General features: G+C 60.8%; 6 protein-coding genes across 6 annotated transcripts; 4 read left to right on the forward strand and 2 right to left on the reverse strand.

Moving 5' to 3' along the window:
* Positions 1–60: 60 nt before the first annotated feature.
* SPBR_07989 (helix-loop-helix DNA-binding protein domain protein) lies at positions 61–458 on the reverse strand (the record flags this gene model as incomplete). The annotated part of the gene is made up of 2 exons (XM_040766240.1): positions 61–263; positions 332–458. 2 exons carry the CDS (start codon positions 456–458, stop codon positions 61–63), a joined length of 330 nt encoding a protein of 109 aa, XP_040617579.1.
* An 843-nt stretch (positions 459–1,301) lies between these two features.
* Positions 1,302–2,228, forward strand: SPBR_07657 (septum formation protein; the record flags this gene model as incomplete). The annotated part of the gene is made up of 1 exon (XM_040765911.1): positions 1,302–2,228. One exon carries the CDS (start codon positions 1,302–1,304, stop codon positions 2,226–2,228), a length of 927 nt encoding a protein of 308 aa, XP_040617580.1.
* A 2,194-nt stretch (positions 2,229–4,422) lies between these two features.
* Positions 4,423–6,777, forward strand: SPBR_06713 (uncharacterized protein; the record flags this gene model as incomplete). The annotated part of the gene is made up of 1 exon (XM_040764969.1): positions 4,423–6,777. The coding sequence occupies one exon, from the start codon at positions 4,423–4,425 to the stop codon at positions 6,775–6,777; it is 2,355 nt and encodes a 784-aa protein (XP_040617581.1).
* A 456-nt stretch (positions 6,778–7,233) lies between these two features.
* SPBR_07694 (U3 small nucleolar RNA-associated protein 11) lies at positions 7,234–8,115 on the reverse strand (the record flags this gene model as incomplete). Its single annotated transcript, XM_040765948.1, has 1 exon — positions 7,234–8,115. One exon carries the CDS (start codon positions 8,113–8,115, stop codon positions 7,234–7,236), a length of 882 nt encoding a protein of 293 aa, XP_040617582.1.
* A 1,191-nt stretch (positions 8,116–9,306) lies between these two features.
* SPBR_06887 (mannosyl-oligosaccharide alpha-1,2-mannosidase) lies at positions 9,307–11,277 on the forward strand (the record flags this gene model as incomplete). The annotated part of the gene is made up of 1 exon (XM_040765143.1): positions 9,307–11,277. The coding sequence occupies one exon, from the start codon at positions 9,307–9,309 to the stop codon at positions 11,275–11,277; it is 1,971 nt and encodes a 656-aa protein (XP_040617583.1).
* Positions 11,278–12,773: 1,496 nt separating this feature from the next.
* Positions 12,774–14,076, forward strand: SPBR_07328 (FAD dependent oxidoreductase superfamily; the record flags this gene model as incomplete). The annotated part of the gene is made up of 2 exons (XM_040765582.1): positions 12,774–12,799; positions 12,861–14,076. 2 exons carry the CDS (start codon positions 12,774–12,776, stop codon positions 14,074–14,076), a joined length of 1,242 nt encoding a protein of 413 aa, XP_040617584.1.
* Positions 14,077–14,250: the final 174 nt, after the last annotated feature.

The following is a 14,250-nucleotide window of genomic DNA, read 5'->3' on the forward strand; positions in this document are numbered from 1 at the left end:
GTTCGGGGCCACGCCAAATTGTCCACCCCGTCCGTCCGTCCGTCGGGCCGCTCTTGCAGCCTACAGCCGGTCTTTTTCATCGACCGTGCCGCCGCGGCTCTCAATGTCGCGGATGAGTTGTCTCCGTTTTTCGAGCTCCGCATTCATAAACTCGACCGTGCGCTGCAGCACAAGACCTTCGGAGCGGCCTTGGCCTTCGAGGCCGGGGACGAGCTCGGTCAACCGGTCGAAGCCTTCGCGGATGGCCTGGCGTCGTTTTTGTTCTGCAGAGAAATGTGTTAGCAGACGAATGGAGCTCTCGCGCACCAACTACAGAGGCCCAAGGACGCACCCGACGCAATGTGGTTCTGTTTCTTCTCGCGCTCCGTCAGGCGCGGTTTCTCCTCCACCCCCGAGCCAGTCGCTGCGCCGGCCGTCTCGCCGCCCTGCGGCGTTGTTGCCGATTGCGGTGACGACATGGCGAGGCAGAGGAGAATGGGTCGATGTAGATGGAGATATTGGATGACGGGTGCTGTTCGGTCGATGGGGGTTTTTAATCAAAAGCAAAGGGCGAGCGATACGAGGCGGCGTCGCAAATCAAGACACGGACCAAGGACACAGAGGCCGCCGTGGACGAGGCCGTGGGGAAAGGCATATAAAATAGGTCGCGGGACCCGGCAGCCAAGGCATGTGAGGGGACGTCCAAGGGATAGCAGAAGCCGTCGGTTGTGTCTTGCGATGAATTCGAGTCCGTTCTGTGAATGCTGTCGTACTTTTGGCCTGTGGCTGCGGCTCTAAGGGTGCGGTCGGCAAATGCGAACGACGTTCGGCATGGTGGAGAAGTTGGCATGTGACTGATCTGAGATGGATGGCTGGCGGCCGATGCGAATAACAAAATTAAAGCGGGGCAAGTCCCTCCGATGAAGTTGGGGGTAATTCCTCCGTGATGACTAAGAAGGATCCACAACAGATGGGCGCTAGTAAGTGCCCCATATTAATGGCCGATAAGATAAGCAGGAGCGCCCTGAGTGAAACAGGGTCACTGGAATGCTATGGGAGCTCTATTGGCAACGAGACGTAATTACGGCTGGGAATACGTCAGTTACGTCAACTTGCCTCTTTCCGGGCATCGAGTTTCATTGAGGCCGCTTTTCTCTCTCGTACTTGTCACTCGTTTCTTCACGACAACGTGTCTATTCGCATAGGTAGAATACGCATACGAGGCTCATTCCCGCCAATTGACTTGACCGACGCTGCCACCGAGGCGCTGGGCTTCCTGACTCTCCCCGACAACCAACCCATCCACACCGACCACCCTCACAATGATTGACACCAAGGGCGCCGTGTCGGCCGACAGCACCATTCCGTCCGATCCGCCGCCGGTCTACACCGCGGCGGCCGAGCACGAGCCTGCTGCTGCCCCTGATGGTTCTGCCGCCGCCGCGTCTGGCCGACCACGAATCGTGCCGCCGCCTCGCAAGCTGCCGCCGCCCATGGACCTCCCCATTCTCGCACACCTGCGCTCGCGCCGCGTCATCCTGGCCTCGGCTTCGCCGCGCCGGAAACAGCTGCTCGCGCAGGTCGGCCTCACCAAGCTCGAGATCTGGCCGTCCAGCAAGCCCGAGGACCTGTCCAAGACCCTGTACGGGCCCTTTGAGTACGTGTCGGAAACAGCGCACCGCAAGTGCCTCGACGTCTACCAGGAGGTCTTGAAGTCGCAGGAGGAGGAGGCCGAGCTTGCCGCGGCCGAGCCCCAGCAGCACCACCCCGTCGCCGCCGACCCGGAGCTCGTCATTGCCGCCGACACGATCATTGTGACCCGCGCCGGCCAGATTCTCGAAAAACCGCGCTCCGCACAGGACCACGTGAAAATGCTGCGCCACCTGCGCGACACCGACGCCCACCGCGTGCTGACGGCGGTGTGTGTGCTGTCGCCGCGGCAGGACGCCGCGCACCCGGGCTACTCGATGGCGTCGCACACGGAGGAGACCAAGGTTGTTTTCGTCAAGCAGTCCGAGGGCCTGTCGGACGCCGTGATTGACAGCTACGTGCGGACCCGCGAGGGCGCGGACAAGGCCGGCGGGTACGCGGTGCAGGGCACGGGCGGGCTGCTCCTGGTGAGCCGCATTGAGGGCAACTTGGACAATGTGATTGGGCTGCCGGTGCGGCAGTGCCTGCGGCTGGCCGAGAAGGTGATTTTCAAGCAGAACGAGGAGGAGGAGGCGGACGAGGACAGCGAGGACGAGTGAGAGGAGAGCAGCACGTTGGGTGTGGACGGGCGCTACGGACAGGCTGTCTTGCCTTGCGATACTGTGCATCTACAAAGCACGCCTTCTTGTCCACTGCACCGTTTTTTTATTTGGCATGGCGTTTATTTGTCGGGCTCTTGTCGCTTGCGACAAAACGAAAACATCTAATTCATAAACTCATACACAATATAGATGGATGGCTCAGCGAGGCGGATTTCTGCTCGGCGGCACCAGCCAGCGACTGCAGATGAACACGGGGCTGTCACATCGTCTATATACGATCTTGGGCACAAGTCTTTGTCCTCTACACAAATTAATAGATCTTGTTTTCTGGTACCGCAGCAGTTCTTCATACCCGCCACCACGGCGCCTGGTTACCGGGATCAGTGCCCGATGGAGCGTCGTACTCATTGTGTGCGGCGGCTGGCAAAGCTTCCACGATGCAAAACGGCAACAGCGTCATGGTTATCCACCATGTACCGAGCGCTCCACGTGATTCTCCCTATCCACGTTTTACATGCTCTGTAGGCAGTTCATGACGTTGACACGCACCGTATGTATCTGCTTACGTGCATGTGTCTGTTCATTTCTTTATCCACCCTATCAGGCCTTCGGGCTGCTTTGCCGCTGAGACGTCTTTCTGTGAGTGGAAGTGGAGGCTTTCTTCTCGACAACATAGAATGGGCAAGCTGAACGAAGAGAATGGGAGTCGACGAGTCGACGAGTTGCAAATAAGACTAGAGGTGTGCTCGGCGTCTAAAAGGACATGCTGCAAGGTGATGTGCGCTGTGATTGGCCCAGGCCCCACCGCGCGGCTTGTTGTTTCCTTCTATATTTGGCAGCGCTTCCCGCAACCCGCCTATGGGGCGTCCCGGGCCCCAGCCAATGGCCGGTCGCGACTGCCATAGTAGCTAGTTCTTTGTGCCGACCGCCTTTCCTTTTCTCTCTCTTCTTGTTTGGCAGTCCCCAGTGCCGCACGAACCACCACGACGGGCCTTCTACTGTGTCGTAAAGGTCATCGACTCGATGCCCACCAACCACTTCTTTACAACGTTCACTGGCCCACTTTTGAGAGACCCTGGCTGCCTGGGCCAGCGCTTAAAGAGGAAATACTGAAAGACTGAGGGCGCAAACAGTTTCTTTTCGTTTCTTTTACCACTCGCTCTTCAGCAGACGCGCGCATCCAGGCGTTTCGATGTTGTTTAGAAACGTCGAAAATTGCAATAGGCAAGGAAGAGACGAGACCGACTGCAGGCGTCGACTGTCACATTGCTATTCTTGTCACCCATGTTCCTCCAACCTCTTCGTCTTTCCCCTCGTCTTCCTCTTAGGCCTGACGGCCGTCAATGGCTGACAGTTCCAGTGGGAGCCATCACTACTATTAATGTGACTCCAGGAAGACAGAAGCTTGAAAAAATACGGAAAGAAGGGCGATGAACAAGGCCAAAAGAGGGGAGATGCATGGCGGCAGAGAGACAAGGGAGGTTGGTGAACCTCCCGCACTCGATCCTACGCTCTCGACCGTTCTTGGGTCCGCGCCCGTCCATTCTTGTGGCTGTGGGTGGGACGCACGGAAGCACTTGCAGGGTGAGGTGGACTGGAGGAGGGATCGAGGAGTCAGGTATGCCGTAAAAGTAAAAATAACCGCTTTCTGTCCATACATCACAAATCCAGCGAAACCTGGTCGGGCAGGGGTCCATGCTCTTTCTACGTTCTCTGGTCACCAGTCGCTGCCCGTTGCCCACAGCCATCAAGAGCAATATATGCATGTTGTCTGCTGTTTCCTTCCCGCCCGTGCATCTTGGAAAAGAAAAAAAAAGGGCAACCCTTTTTTGACTTTTTTGTATCTGTCGTCTGACCGTAACTTGACTTTTGTCGTCTTCTTTCCACCTTCGCTCTCCGCAACGTACTCGTTCGTGTCTCCTCTTCTCTGTTTACACGAGCCTCTCATCTCACCAGTCGATCTCATACAAAGCAAACTCGCACAACCTCATGCAGGCCATCTACACTGGACATCCAAACATGCTTTGGTGACACTCGGTTCGCATCTCGTTTCTTTTGATTGACGTTTGACCTTACCGTACGACAAGGCAGTCTGTTTACCGTGCCATCGCCAAGAGAGACAGGCTCTCTCCTTCTTCTCTTCCTAACTCTCTCTCTCTCTCATCATCACCGCTTCTTTCCTCGCCACAAAATGTCCGCAACAACGCCATCTGGAGGTTTCTCCCTCTTCCCAAACACCGGCCGTCCGCCATCCAGGACACAAGTGACCCGGCCCCGCGCCGCCTCGCCCCAACAGCAACAACAACGACAGCGCGCCACACCTGAGCCAACAGCCCTTATCCCACAGACCATTGGCGAGGCCGTGACGGCCGAAGTGCAGATCTCCGCTCCCGCGGCAGTCGCTGATCGAACGTCCGTGCGGCGAACCGCAAGCAACGACGACAACGAGCCAGGCCGCAACAGCAGCGTGCGTTCCCGCAGCTCGATTGCCAAGGTGCGGCTGTCCATGTACGACGACGGCCCGCCGATGGACGACGACCCGCCGCCGCCCATGCCGACGGGTGCGGCGACGCTGGCCGAGCAGCAATTGCAGCAGCAGAGCACGCAGGACGCACAACGGCACCGGCCGCCGGCCCTGCGGTCCATCTTCCCGCAGTACAACCCGGACGTGTCGCTGGACGAGCAAAACTACTTCCCCACACAGACAAGCCCGACGCGCATTCCGCGGAGCGTCATCAGCCGGCCCCTGTACTCACCCGTATCGACGACGCAGCAGCAGCCACAACAGCCACAACAGCCACAACAGCCACAACAGCCGTCCGACCAGAGCGTGGATGTGGCCGCCCGCACCACCAGCCCGGCGCCCGGTTATGCACGCAGCGCCAGCGTCGCCAGTCCCGCACGGCAGCGGCCCACGGTGCACATCACACCGCCAAACGACCCGGCCGTGCCGCCGCCCGTACAAGTCCACGTACCCATGCACTCGGGCCCCGTGCCCGTGGGCCACCCCCGCGGCGACCCGCCCTCGCTGCCCGTCCCGTCCACCTCGGACGACCTGCGCAGCCTGTGGAAGGTCGCCAACGGGTGGAAGGCGGGGCCCTCCGAGGGCCGCGTGTTCTGTCTGCGCATGTCGTGCGACCGCGACGCGCCCGTGTACCGGCTGTCGTCGGCGAACCACCAGCCGTTTTACCGCCTGCGCCTGGACCCGACGTCCATGTCGGCGTATGTGACGGCGTCCCGGCATGACCCGGCGCGGCCCTTTAAGCTGGAGTCGAAGGGCAACAACAACAGCAGCAGCAACAGCAACAATGCAAACAGCACAGACGCCGATGCCGACGGTGCTGAGGGCGGCGGCGGCGGTGGCAGCAGCAGCCGCAACAGCGTGCTGGACATGGGCGTTTCGGGCGGCAGCGTTGCTGGTGGTGGTGGTGGTGGTGGTGGTGGCGGCGGCGGTGTCGAAAGCAGCGCGGCGGTGGCGGCGGCGGCGCGCAATGCCCGCTTCGACGGCAGCAAGAACTGGCAGGTGGCCTTGACGACGACGCTCGAAGAGGAGGCGCGCCGCCACCAGCCCCAGGACGGCCTCGTCGCGCTGCTGTACCCGGCGGCGGCGACACGCATGGCCCTCGAGCGGCCGCGCGACGCCGCCATGGTCGCCACCGCCGAGCGCGAGTGCGCGCGCCTCGTCTGGGACGACGACACCAGCACGTACTTTCTGGTGCACCCGACCCTGGCCCTGCCGTTTGCCGTGACCATTGAGCGCAGCAGCACGTGGAGCCGCACCGCGTACACGCTCGAGCACCGCGAGTCGCCGCAGCACCTTGCGCGGCTGACGCGCGACGGCACCGGCGCGGGCTACCTGGAGGTGGACACGGGCATTGCCAGCAAGATTGACGCCGTGTACCTCGTGGACGTCGTGGTGACGGCGCTGCTGCTGGTGGCGCACAACGACGGCCAGTTTGCGGCCGTCGAGCAGTTTGCGCCGCCGCCCGACAGCCGGCTGGCGATGCACCAGCACGGTCTCGGGCACCACGACAGCGCCCACGCGTCTCTCGTCAACATGGTCCTGGGCGGCGCCATGGGCCGCGGCGGCACGAGCCGGCAGAGCATGCGTGACGGGGCCGGCGTCCAAGGCGGCGGAAAGCGAGGCTCTGCCAGCCGGAAGAGCAGCAGTCTTGGGTTCGGCTTCTTTGGCGGCAAGAAGAGCAAGTCGTCCAGGGCCCGTCCGCGCATGGACGATTTTGACCTCGACCTCGAGAGCCAGACGAGCATCGACCTGTCCGGCAAGATGTTCGAGATGGGCCCTGTGGGCGGTGGTGGCCGCAACGTCGGCATGATGGACAATGGCGGCACGGGCGGCGGCATGACGGCCAAGGCGAGCAAGAAGCGCCGCCGCAAGGAAAACGACGAGGACAAGATGCCGGGCTGTCTGCGGCTGATCACGGCCTTGTTCAAGTGCTGCTTCTGGTGTGTGGCCATGGTTGTGCGGGCGATACTGGCCATTGTGGGCGGTCTCTTTAAATGCGTGACATCGGAGAAGCTGTTGTAGGGAAGTTCGTCTTTTTCGTGTTTTTGTTCCCCCCCCCAATGCCTCGACGACTGATGACTGCTGTAATCTTTTCTATGGTGTATGGCGTCCTTTTCTTGGCGCCGGCGTGTAATATTAGTGCTGCTTTAGATATTCATGTTTGATGCTGGCGTATACATTCGGATAAGGCGTTTTGTTTCTTTCGTGTGCTGCTTTCTGTTGCTGATTCCTGTTTTCCATCTTCTGCTAGATTAGCCATTCACAATATATGCATACACGCTGCGTTCGTCTCATCAACAAATCCAAGAAGGGTAAAAAGTGCTCTTGACCGTCCAACGCCGAAAACTGAGAAATAAAAGGCCCCGTGGCCACAATCACCCGCCATAGCCATGCTAGAAAACAGTGCCAAAATATCAATACCAGCACCAATATTAACACCAATACCAATACCAATATCACATCGTTCGTCACACCCGCTCACCGCTTCCGTTCCCGGACCTTGATCTTCTTGCCGCTCTTCGTGACCATGTCCATCGTTGCCGTTTTGGCCATGCGCGCGCGCTGCAGGTCCAGCTCGTGCTCTGCCTGGTCCAGCACCTGCAGCCGCGTCCGGGCCTTGACGAGCCGTCTCTGCAGCCGCCGTGCGTTGTCCACCTTTTCTTGGCGCTCCTCGCTGTCGTCGTCCGCAGCGGCCTGGGTGTCCCGTGCCACGACGTGCTGGACGTTGGTGTCGCGCTCGGCCGCGTTCTCGGCAAAGACGATGCGTGTCGGTTTGGCGAGCGGCCTCTGCGCCTGGGCCTTTGGTTTTGCTGCCGTGTTCTTGGGCGCGCTGTCCAAGTCGCTGAAGTCCAAGTCGTCCTCGTCCTCGCCCTCGCCCTCGCCTGCGTCCATCTCATCGTCGTCCTCGTCCAGGTCGGTCACGCCCAGAAACGTCTTGGCGAGCGCCACCCGCTGCTCCAGCTGCGCCACCTCCTTGACCAGCACGCTCCGCACCGTCCGCAGATAGCCCGTGTCCTGCGTCTTGAGCAGCCGCACGGCGTCCACCGGCAGCGCCCGGTTGCCCCGGTCGCCGTCGACGGTGCCCGTCCAGTGGCGGTCGCGCTTCTGGTCGCTGCCGCGCGTCAAGGCCGTGCCCGGACCGCGGCCGCGGCTGATCATCTTGTACGAGAACTCATCCTCGTTGCGCGCGGCCGCCTTCTCGCGCAGGCTCTGGAGGGTGGCCTTTTTCTTGTTCCAGTCCTTGGCACGCAGGCTGTAGTCCTTGTGCTTTTCGAGCAGGCCGAGCCGTTTGCGTTCCAGCGGCTGCGCACGCTCGCGGTGAGAGCGCCGCTGGATGGCGTTTCGCATTGATGACGACATTATGTGTGGTGGGTGGTGGGTGATTGTTGAGGTAGAATGTCGAGGTTGAATGTCGTAGGATGTTAGCAGTAGATCGTGTTTTCGGTGGCAGAAAAAAAAGTGTTATCTTATCGGGAGACCCGCTTTGTCATCAGCGGGCGGTGGACTTGGGCTCGCTGTAGACCCGCTAAGAGCGCTCCCGGCGCTATGGCTTGGCGCTGTATTTTAGTGCTGTAGTGCGTTAGTGCTTCAGGGCAAGAAGCATAATTCGGCTCAATTACGAGGCGTGTTCCAGCTTCAACTAATTCGTACAGCAAGGAAAGTTGCAAAACGGGCTGGGAGTGATTGAACGCGTTATCTATGTCATCCTCTTCCACTACAGATCCACTCACCGTCTTCTCGTCTCTCGAGCAGCTTTCTGGCTGAAACTGCGGTGTTTCGCACTTTGACACTGGCTGCTTCTGTGGCGTCTTATTGGCGAGTTCAGGCGGTCCCTGCAGAGTGCCTGTGCGAGTGTTCAGCCGTCGTGCTTAACAACATACGGGTACAACAACAGCGTCGACTTCAACCCCGACGTACGTCGTACGGACGATGATAGTCAACCTGAAGGCTGACTGAGCTGTGGCCGCTTCCCTCGTACGCTCCTTCCCATCCTAGGGCATCCTTGGGCATCCTTGGGCATCCTTGGCGGCCTGTGCTCGTCGCTCCTTCCCCCCGCTATCTCATTATCTCACAACTCACTGCCCTCTGCTCTTTCCCGTCTCGGACCCGTCCCGCCCACTGCACCTTCCCTCTGCCATGGCTCACTGGCCCCTGCCCCTGGATCCTTTCGGCTTGGCTCCAACGTCGGTCCACCTCCAAAGAAGCGCTCTTCTTTAACAACCGCCACAGACCACATGGGAAAGGGAAGAGAAAAGAAAACAAAGACCCTGTCTGATATTCGCACTTTAGCCTTTTCAACATCGGCTTCCGCTTTCCGCCTTCCGTCTCCCGTCGTCTGCTGTCCCACCCCATTGGAAACACATATGTTGCGCATCTCATCGTGAGCCTCTCGTGAGCTTCATCTTGCCTTCATATTTTGCCTCTTACCGTTTTGCCTTTGTCTTTCTGGCCCTTCAGTTTCCTTTTCTCTATTCCCAGACATACTCTGTACCCTCTGACTGTATCATGACTCTTCAGATCTGGTAACGCAGCCGCCCCCACTCACCCACCATGGCCGTCCTCTTGTCGGCCATCTCGCTGCGGCGCAAAACACGCCTCTTGGTGTTCGCCGCCGCCGCCTTTCTCCTCATCATCTACGTCTTCCAGCCCCGCGCCGGCCGTGTGCACCTGCACAAGGTGCTGCAGCCCGCGCGCGAGTCCACGGACCCCATCTTCTACGTCAACAGCTCTGTGAACTGGGCGCTGCGCCAGCGCCTGCACCCCATCCCCGACGCCAGCCTCGTGCGCCTGCCGACTGGCACGCCCGCGCCCATGCCGGCCATCCAGTACAGCTTCCGCGCGGACCCCGACTACAAGTCCGCCGACGTCAAGCTGCTGCGCGACACGCGCCGCGACGCCATCCGCAGCGCCTTTTTGCGCGCCTGGGAGAGCTACCGCCAGCACGCCTGGGGCTACGACGAGCTGCTGCCCATCAAGCTGAAAGGCAAGGACGGCTTCAGCGGCTGGGGCGCCACGCTGGTGGACGCGCTCGACACGCTGTGGATCATGGACCTGCGCAGCGAGTTTGACGAGGCCGTGCGGGCCGTGGCCACCATCGACTGGGACGCCGCCACGGGCTTCGAGTGCAGCCTGTTTGAGACCAACATCCGCTACCTCGGCGGGCTGCTGTCGGCCTACGAGATGAGCGGCGCCGCGCCTCTGCTGGACAAGGCCAAGGAGCTGGCCCACATGCTGCTGGCCGCCTTCGACACGGCCTCGCACATGCCGGCGAACCGGTTCCACTTTGACCGCGCCTGGCAGGGCCTCTTGGTGCCGGGCGACCACGAGGCCTCGGCCGCCGTGGGCACGCTGTCGCTCGAGTTCACCAAGCTGGCGCAGCTGACGGGCGACCACCGCTTCTACGACGCCATTGACCGCATCAAGCGCGCGCTCGCGCGGGTCCAGGACACCACGACGATCCCCGGCCTCTGGCCGACGTTCCTGGACCTGCAGAACGGCTTCAAGGCCAACGGCCAGATGTACACGCTCGGCGGCATGGCCGACTCGCTCTACGAGTACCTGCCCAAGATGCACATGCTGCTGGGCGGCCAGGACGCCGCGTACCGCGACATGTACGTCAAGGCCGCCGACGCCGCGCGCCAGCACCTGCTGTTCCGTCCCATGATCCCGGACCCGGACGTGCGGGGCCACGACATTCTTGTGTCGGGCACCGTCCTGGCCGGCGGCCCCCGCAACGGCGTCAGTCTGATGCCGGAGGGCCAGCACCTGGCCTGCTTTGCCGGCGGCATGTTTGCGCTGGGCGGCAAGCTGTTTGACCGCCCGGCCGACGTCGAGGTCGGCACCAAGCTGACGCAGGGCTGCATCTGGGCCTACGACGCATTCCCGACGGGCGTCATGCCCGAGTCCTTTGACCTCGTGCCGTGCCCCAAGCCGAGCGGCTGGCTGGACAAGATGGCGCTGATCGCGACGAACAAGGCCGCGTCCGCCGCGCCCGCCGCGGAAAACACCACGGCCTGTCCCTGGGACGAGCCGGCGTGGCGCGCCGCCCAGTTCCCCAAGGACAAGGCCGGCCGCTACCCGCCGGGGTTCGCGGCCATCCGCGACCCGCGCTACCTGCTGCGGCCCGAGGCCGTCGAGAGCGTCTTTTTGCTGTACCGCATCACGGGCGACCGGTCGCTGCAGGAAGCGGCGTGGCGCATGTACTTGAACATTGAGCGGTCGACGGCGACCAAGCACGCCAACTCGGCGATTGCCGACGTGACGGTGACGGGCCCCCCGCAGAAGCTGGACTCCATGGAGAGCTTCTGGTTTGCCGAGACGCTCAAGTATCTGTACTTGACGTTTACGGAGCCCGACTACTTTAGCCTGGACGACTATGTCTACAACACGGAGGCGCATCCCTTTAAGATTCCGAAACCCGCGGCAGCACCTCTGCCACCGATATCAAACGGCAGGGTCAAGGCCAAGACGCACCAGTCGACGGGCCAGAAAGCAGGCAAAACGACAAAAGCGGGCGGCTGAATGGGTAGTGGGAGACGAGGACGAAACACACAAACACACACAACAGCGAACCACTGTGGGCCATTTTCTTGGCCATGCTCCCAAGCTCGAGTCTGCCTCGTCGTTCCGATACGATGAGACGAGAGAGGAGGTTATGATACCAAACCCGACGGCGGCAACGAGAATACCTGCCACATGCAGCCCAGACCGTACGACCACGTGAACACGCGGCCACACCATGTCGCGACAACACAGGAAAGCCGACGAAAATGGCTGTGAACCTATCGGTCAACTCGGCCCAGACAAGTCGCATGCAACCGATCGAGAGGACACAATTTCTCCACGATGATCAGCCTGCTGCAATGTGATGTGATCCCCACACTACCGGAGGCGAGCTCGGAGACGACGACACATGCAAAGACGATGTCGGGCACGGCGTGGGCGGATGCTGAAACAAAGTAGTGCGCCCACTGTGATGAGAATGACGGTTGGCCTCAGGTTTGGTATTGAAGCGGTGGTGGCTGAGCGTGCAGCGGAAGAGGGGAAGACACAACGGGACGAGCAGAGACCGCCTGACGAGGTAGGACGCCCGACCACGGCATGGCGTGCATAGTCGCTGAGTCGCGATAGTCATTTACGGAAAATAAACAAAATTGAAGATGGAACCGTCCAAGTCAAGTCTGAGTTACATCGGCACAAGCCAATAAACGCCGTCGTAATTCCTTTTTTTGTAGTGGGGCCACTGTTTTGTATGCAAGGTGTCGGCCGAGGAGCCTTGCACGCATTGACAGCCTTGCCTGTTGGTTTACATCATAATTTTTTTTTCTGGTTCGTTAATTATCTCGTGTTTGGTGCTCCTTCCCTCGGTGCTCTTTCCGCCATGGACGCTCTTTCCTCAGCTCCCCAGAAACAGTTATCGCCGTACTAGTGCCTCCGTAATTACTTGTTTAGGCCGCCCCGATGCTCGGCGACTAGCACAAAGGCACGTCCCGCCCGGTGCAGCAAGACAAAGACCGAGGAAGGAACAACGCATGAGTCGCTTTCCTCTTTGGCGTGCCATCGTTTGGCTGTCTCGCTTTTATTTACTCCGACTTTCAGTGCCACCTCTTCAAGCCACGTTCACGCACGTTTACACAAGGCACATTCGGTTTCGTTCCGCACAAGTCGAGACCGCTCTGCGAATCGGCCAACGCACACGACCTCTTGGCCGCGAACGGCCCGTCTCATCTACGACGCTCCTGATGGCCAGCCTTGTGCACGACCTTGTCGCTTTTTGTTCTCTTTATACCGTTGATCGGTTTGCATTTTCAGTTTATTGATTTCCAGTCATTCTCATACCTCGTGTAATATCTCTCGTCGTCGTCCTTGGCGCAGATCGTCTCTTCTCCGAATATATAAATCAGCGAAGGCCAACTTACTACAAACTCTGATCAGGCAACCCAACCTCTGTCGCCGTCGCTGCACCATCACTCCCCAAGCGTCCGTCTTCCATGACTCTTCTTTACACAAACGTCACCATGCCTGCCAAGGTCGCTGTGGTTGGGTACGTCGCCACCTTTCCACCCTTGCTCCTCCTTGCATTCCTCAAACTAACATGACTCCAGTGCCGGTGTTATTGGCCTCAGTGCCGCCCTCCGCCTCCTCGAAGAGCACCCCGACGGCTCCATCGAGGTCACCATTGTCGCCCGCGATTTCCCCGCGCCGGCCGAGACGTTCTTCCTCGACCCGGCGGCCCACATCAACTACACGTCGCCCTGGGCCGGCGCCCACAACCGCTGGGTGCTCTGGGTCGCTGACGGGTCGGAGGCGGCAGCGGCGGCCGAGCGCGACCATGGGTTCGCCCTGGCCACGTTCCGCCACATGCAGAGTATCGTGGCCAGGTTCCCCGAGGCCGGCGTGACGTTCGTGCCGGCCATTGAGTACCTGGAGACGCCCGGACCCGAGTACACGCAGCTGGCCGACGAGGCCCTCCAGAAGCAGCTGGGCCTGCACGACGCCGACCTCGACCTCGGATTCCGCGTGTTGAGCAAGGACGGCGCCAGCAGTGGTGGCAAGGCGGACAGCGCGGCCGACGCGCCGTTCCCGGCGGGCGTCACCTGGGGCTGCACCTACCGCACATGGTGCGTCAACCCCATGGTGTACTGCAGCTTCCTGCTGCGGCGCTTTGTCGCGGCCGGCGGGAAAGTCGCCCGGCGGGACCTGCGCACACCGCACGAGCTGTTTGCGCCGCCCCCCGCCGCCGCTGCTACTGCTGCCGGCACACCACTACCACCACCACCACCACTACCGGACAAGACGCTGGGGGCGCCTGCGGGCGGGTTTGATCTGGTCGTCAACTGCTCCGGCAACGGCTTCGGCGACGACCCGCACATGTTCATCACGCGCGGCCAGACGTGCCTCGTGCGCAACGCCTGCGATGCAACCGTGACGCGCCAAAACGCCGACGGCTCCTGGACGTTCTCGGTGCCGCGCAACTTTGACGGCGGCACTATCATTGGCGGCACCAAGGAGCCCGGCAACTGGGATGCGTCGCCGTCGCTGGCGAACCGAGAGAAGCTGCTGGCCAACTTTGCGGCGACGTACCCCAAGGTGCTGGAGGGCAGCAAGCGCGGGCGGTTTGAGGTGCTGGCGGACGTGGTGGGACGGCGGCCGACGCGGCGGGGGGGGATGCGGTTGGAAGCGGAGGAGGTGGCGGCGGCGTCGTCCGGCAGGGCAAAGAAGCATGTCATTGTGCACGCGTACGGCGTCGGCGGCCGCGGCTACGAGATCTCATGGGGCGTGGCCGGTGCCGTGGCCGAACTGGTGAAAAAGAACCTGTAGGGGTGTTGCACGATGCGATGACACGGCGGCGATAGAAGATGCGTACATGTTTGGTATTGTAGAGTATATGAGTGTTTTCTGTATCCTGCTGCCGGCCGCCAGGCTGTCCATGCAACATTTTCCCCCTTTTGGTGGTCATAATATACAATGGTATAAGCGCTTGGATCCATGAGA

The sequence above is a fragment of the Sporothrix brasiliensis genome (assembly GCF_000820605.1).
Source record: "Sporothrix brasiliensis 5110 chromosome Unknown Cont20, whole genome shotgun sequence".
Lineage (NCBI taxonomy): Eukaryota > Fungi > Ascomycota > Sordariomycetes > Ophiostomatales > Ophiostomataceae > Sporothrix > Sporothrix brasiliensis.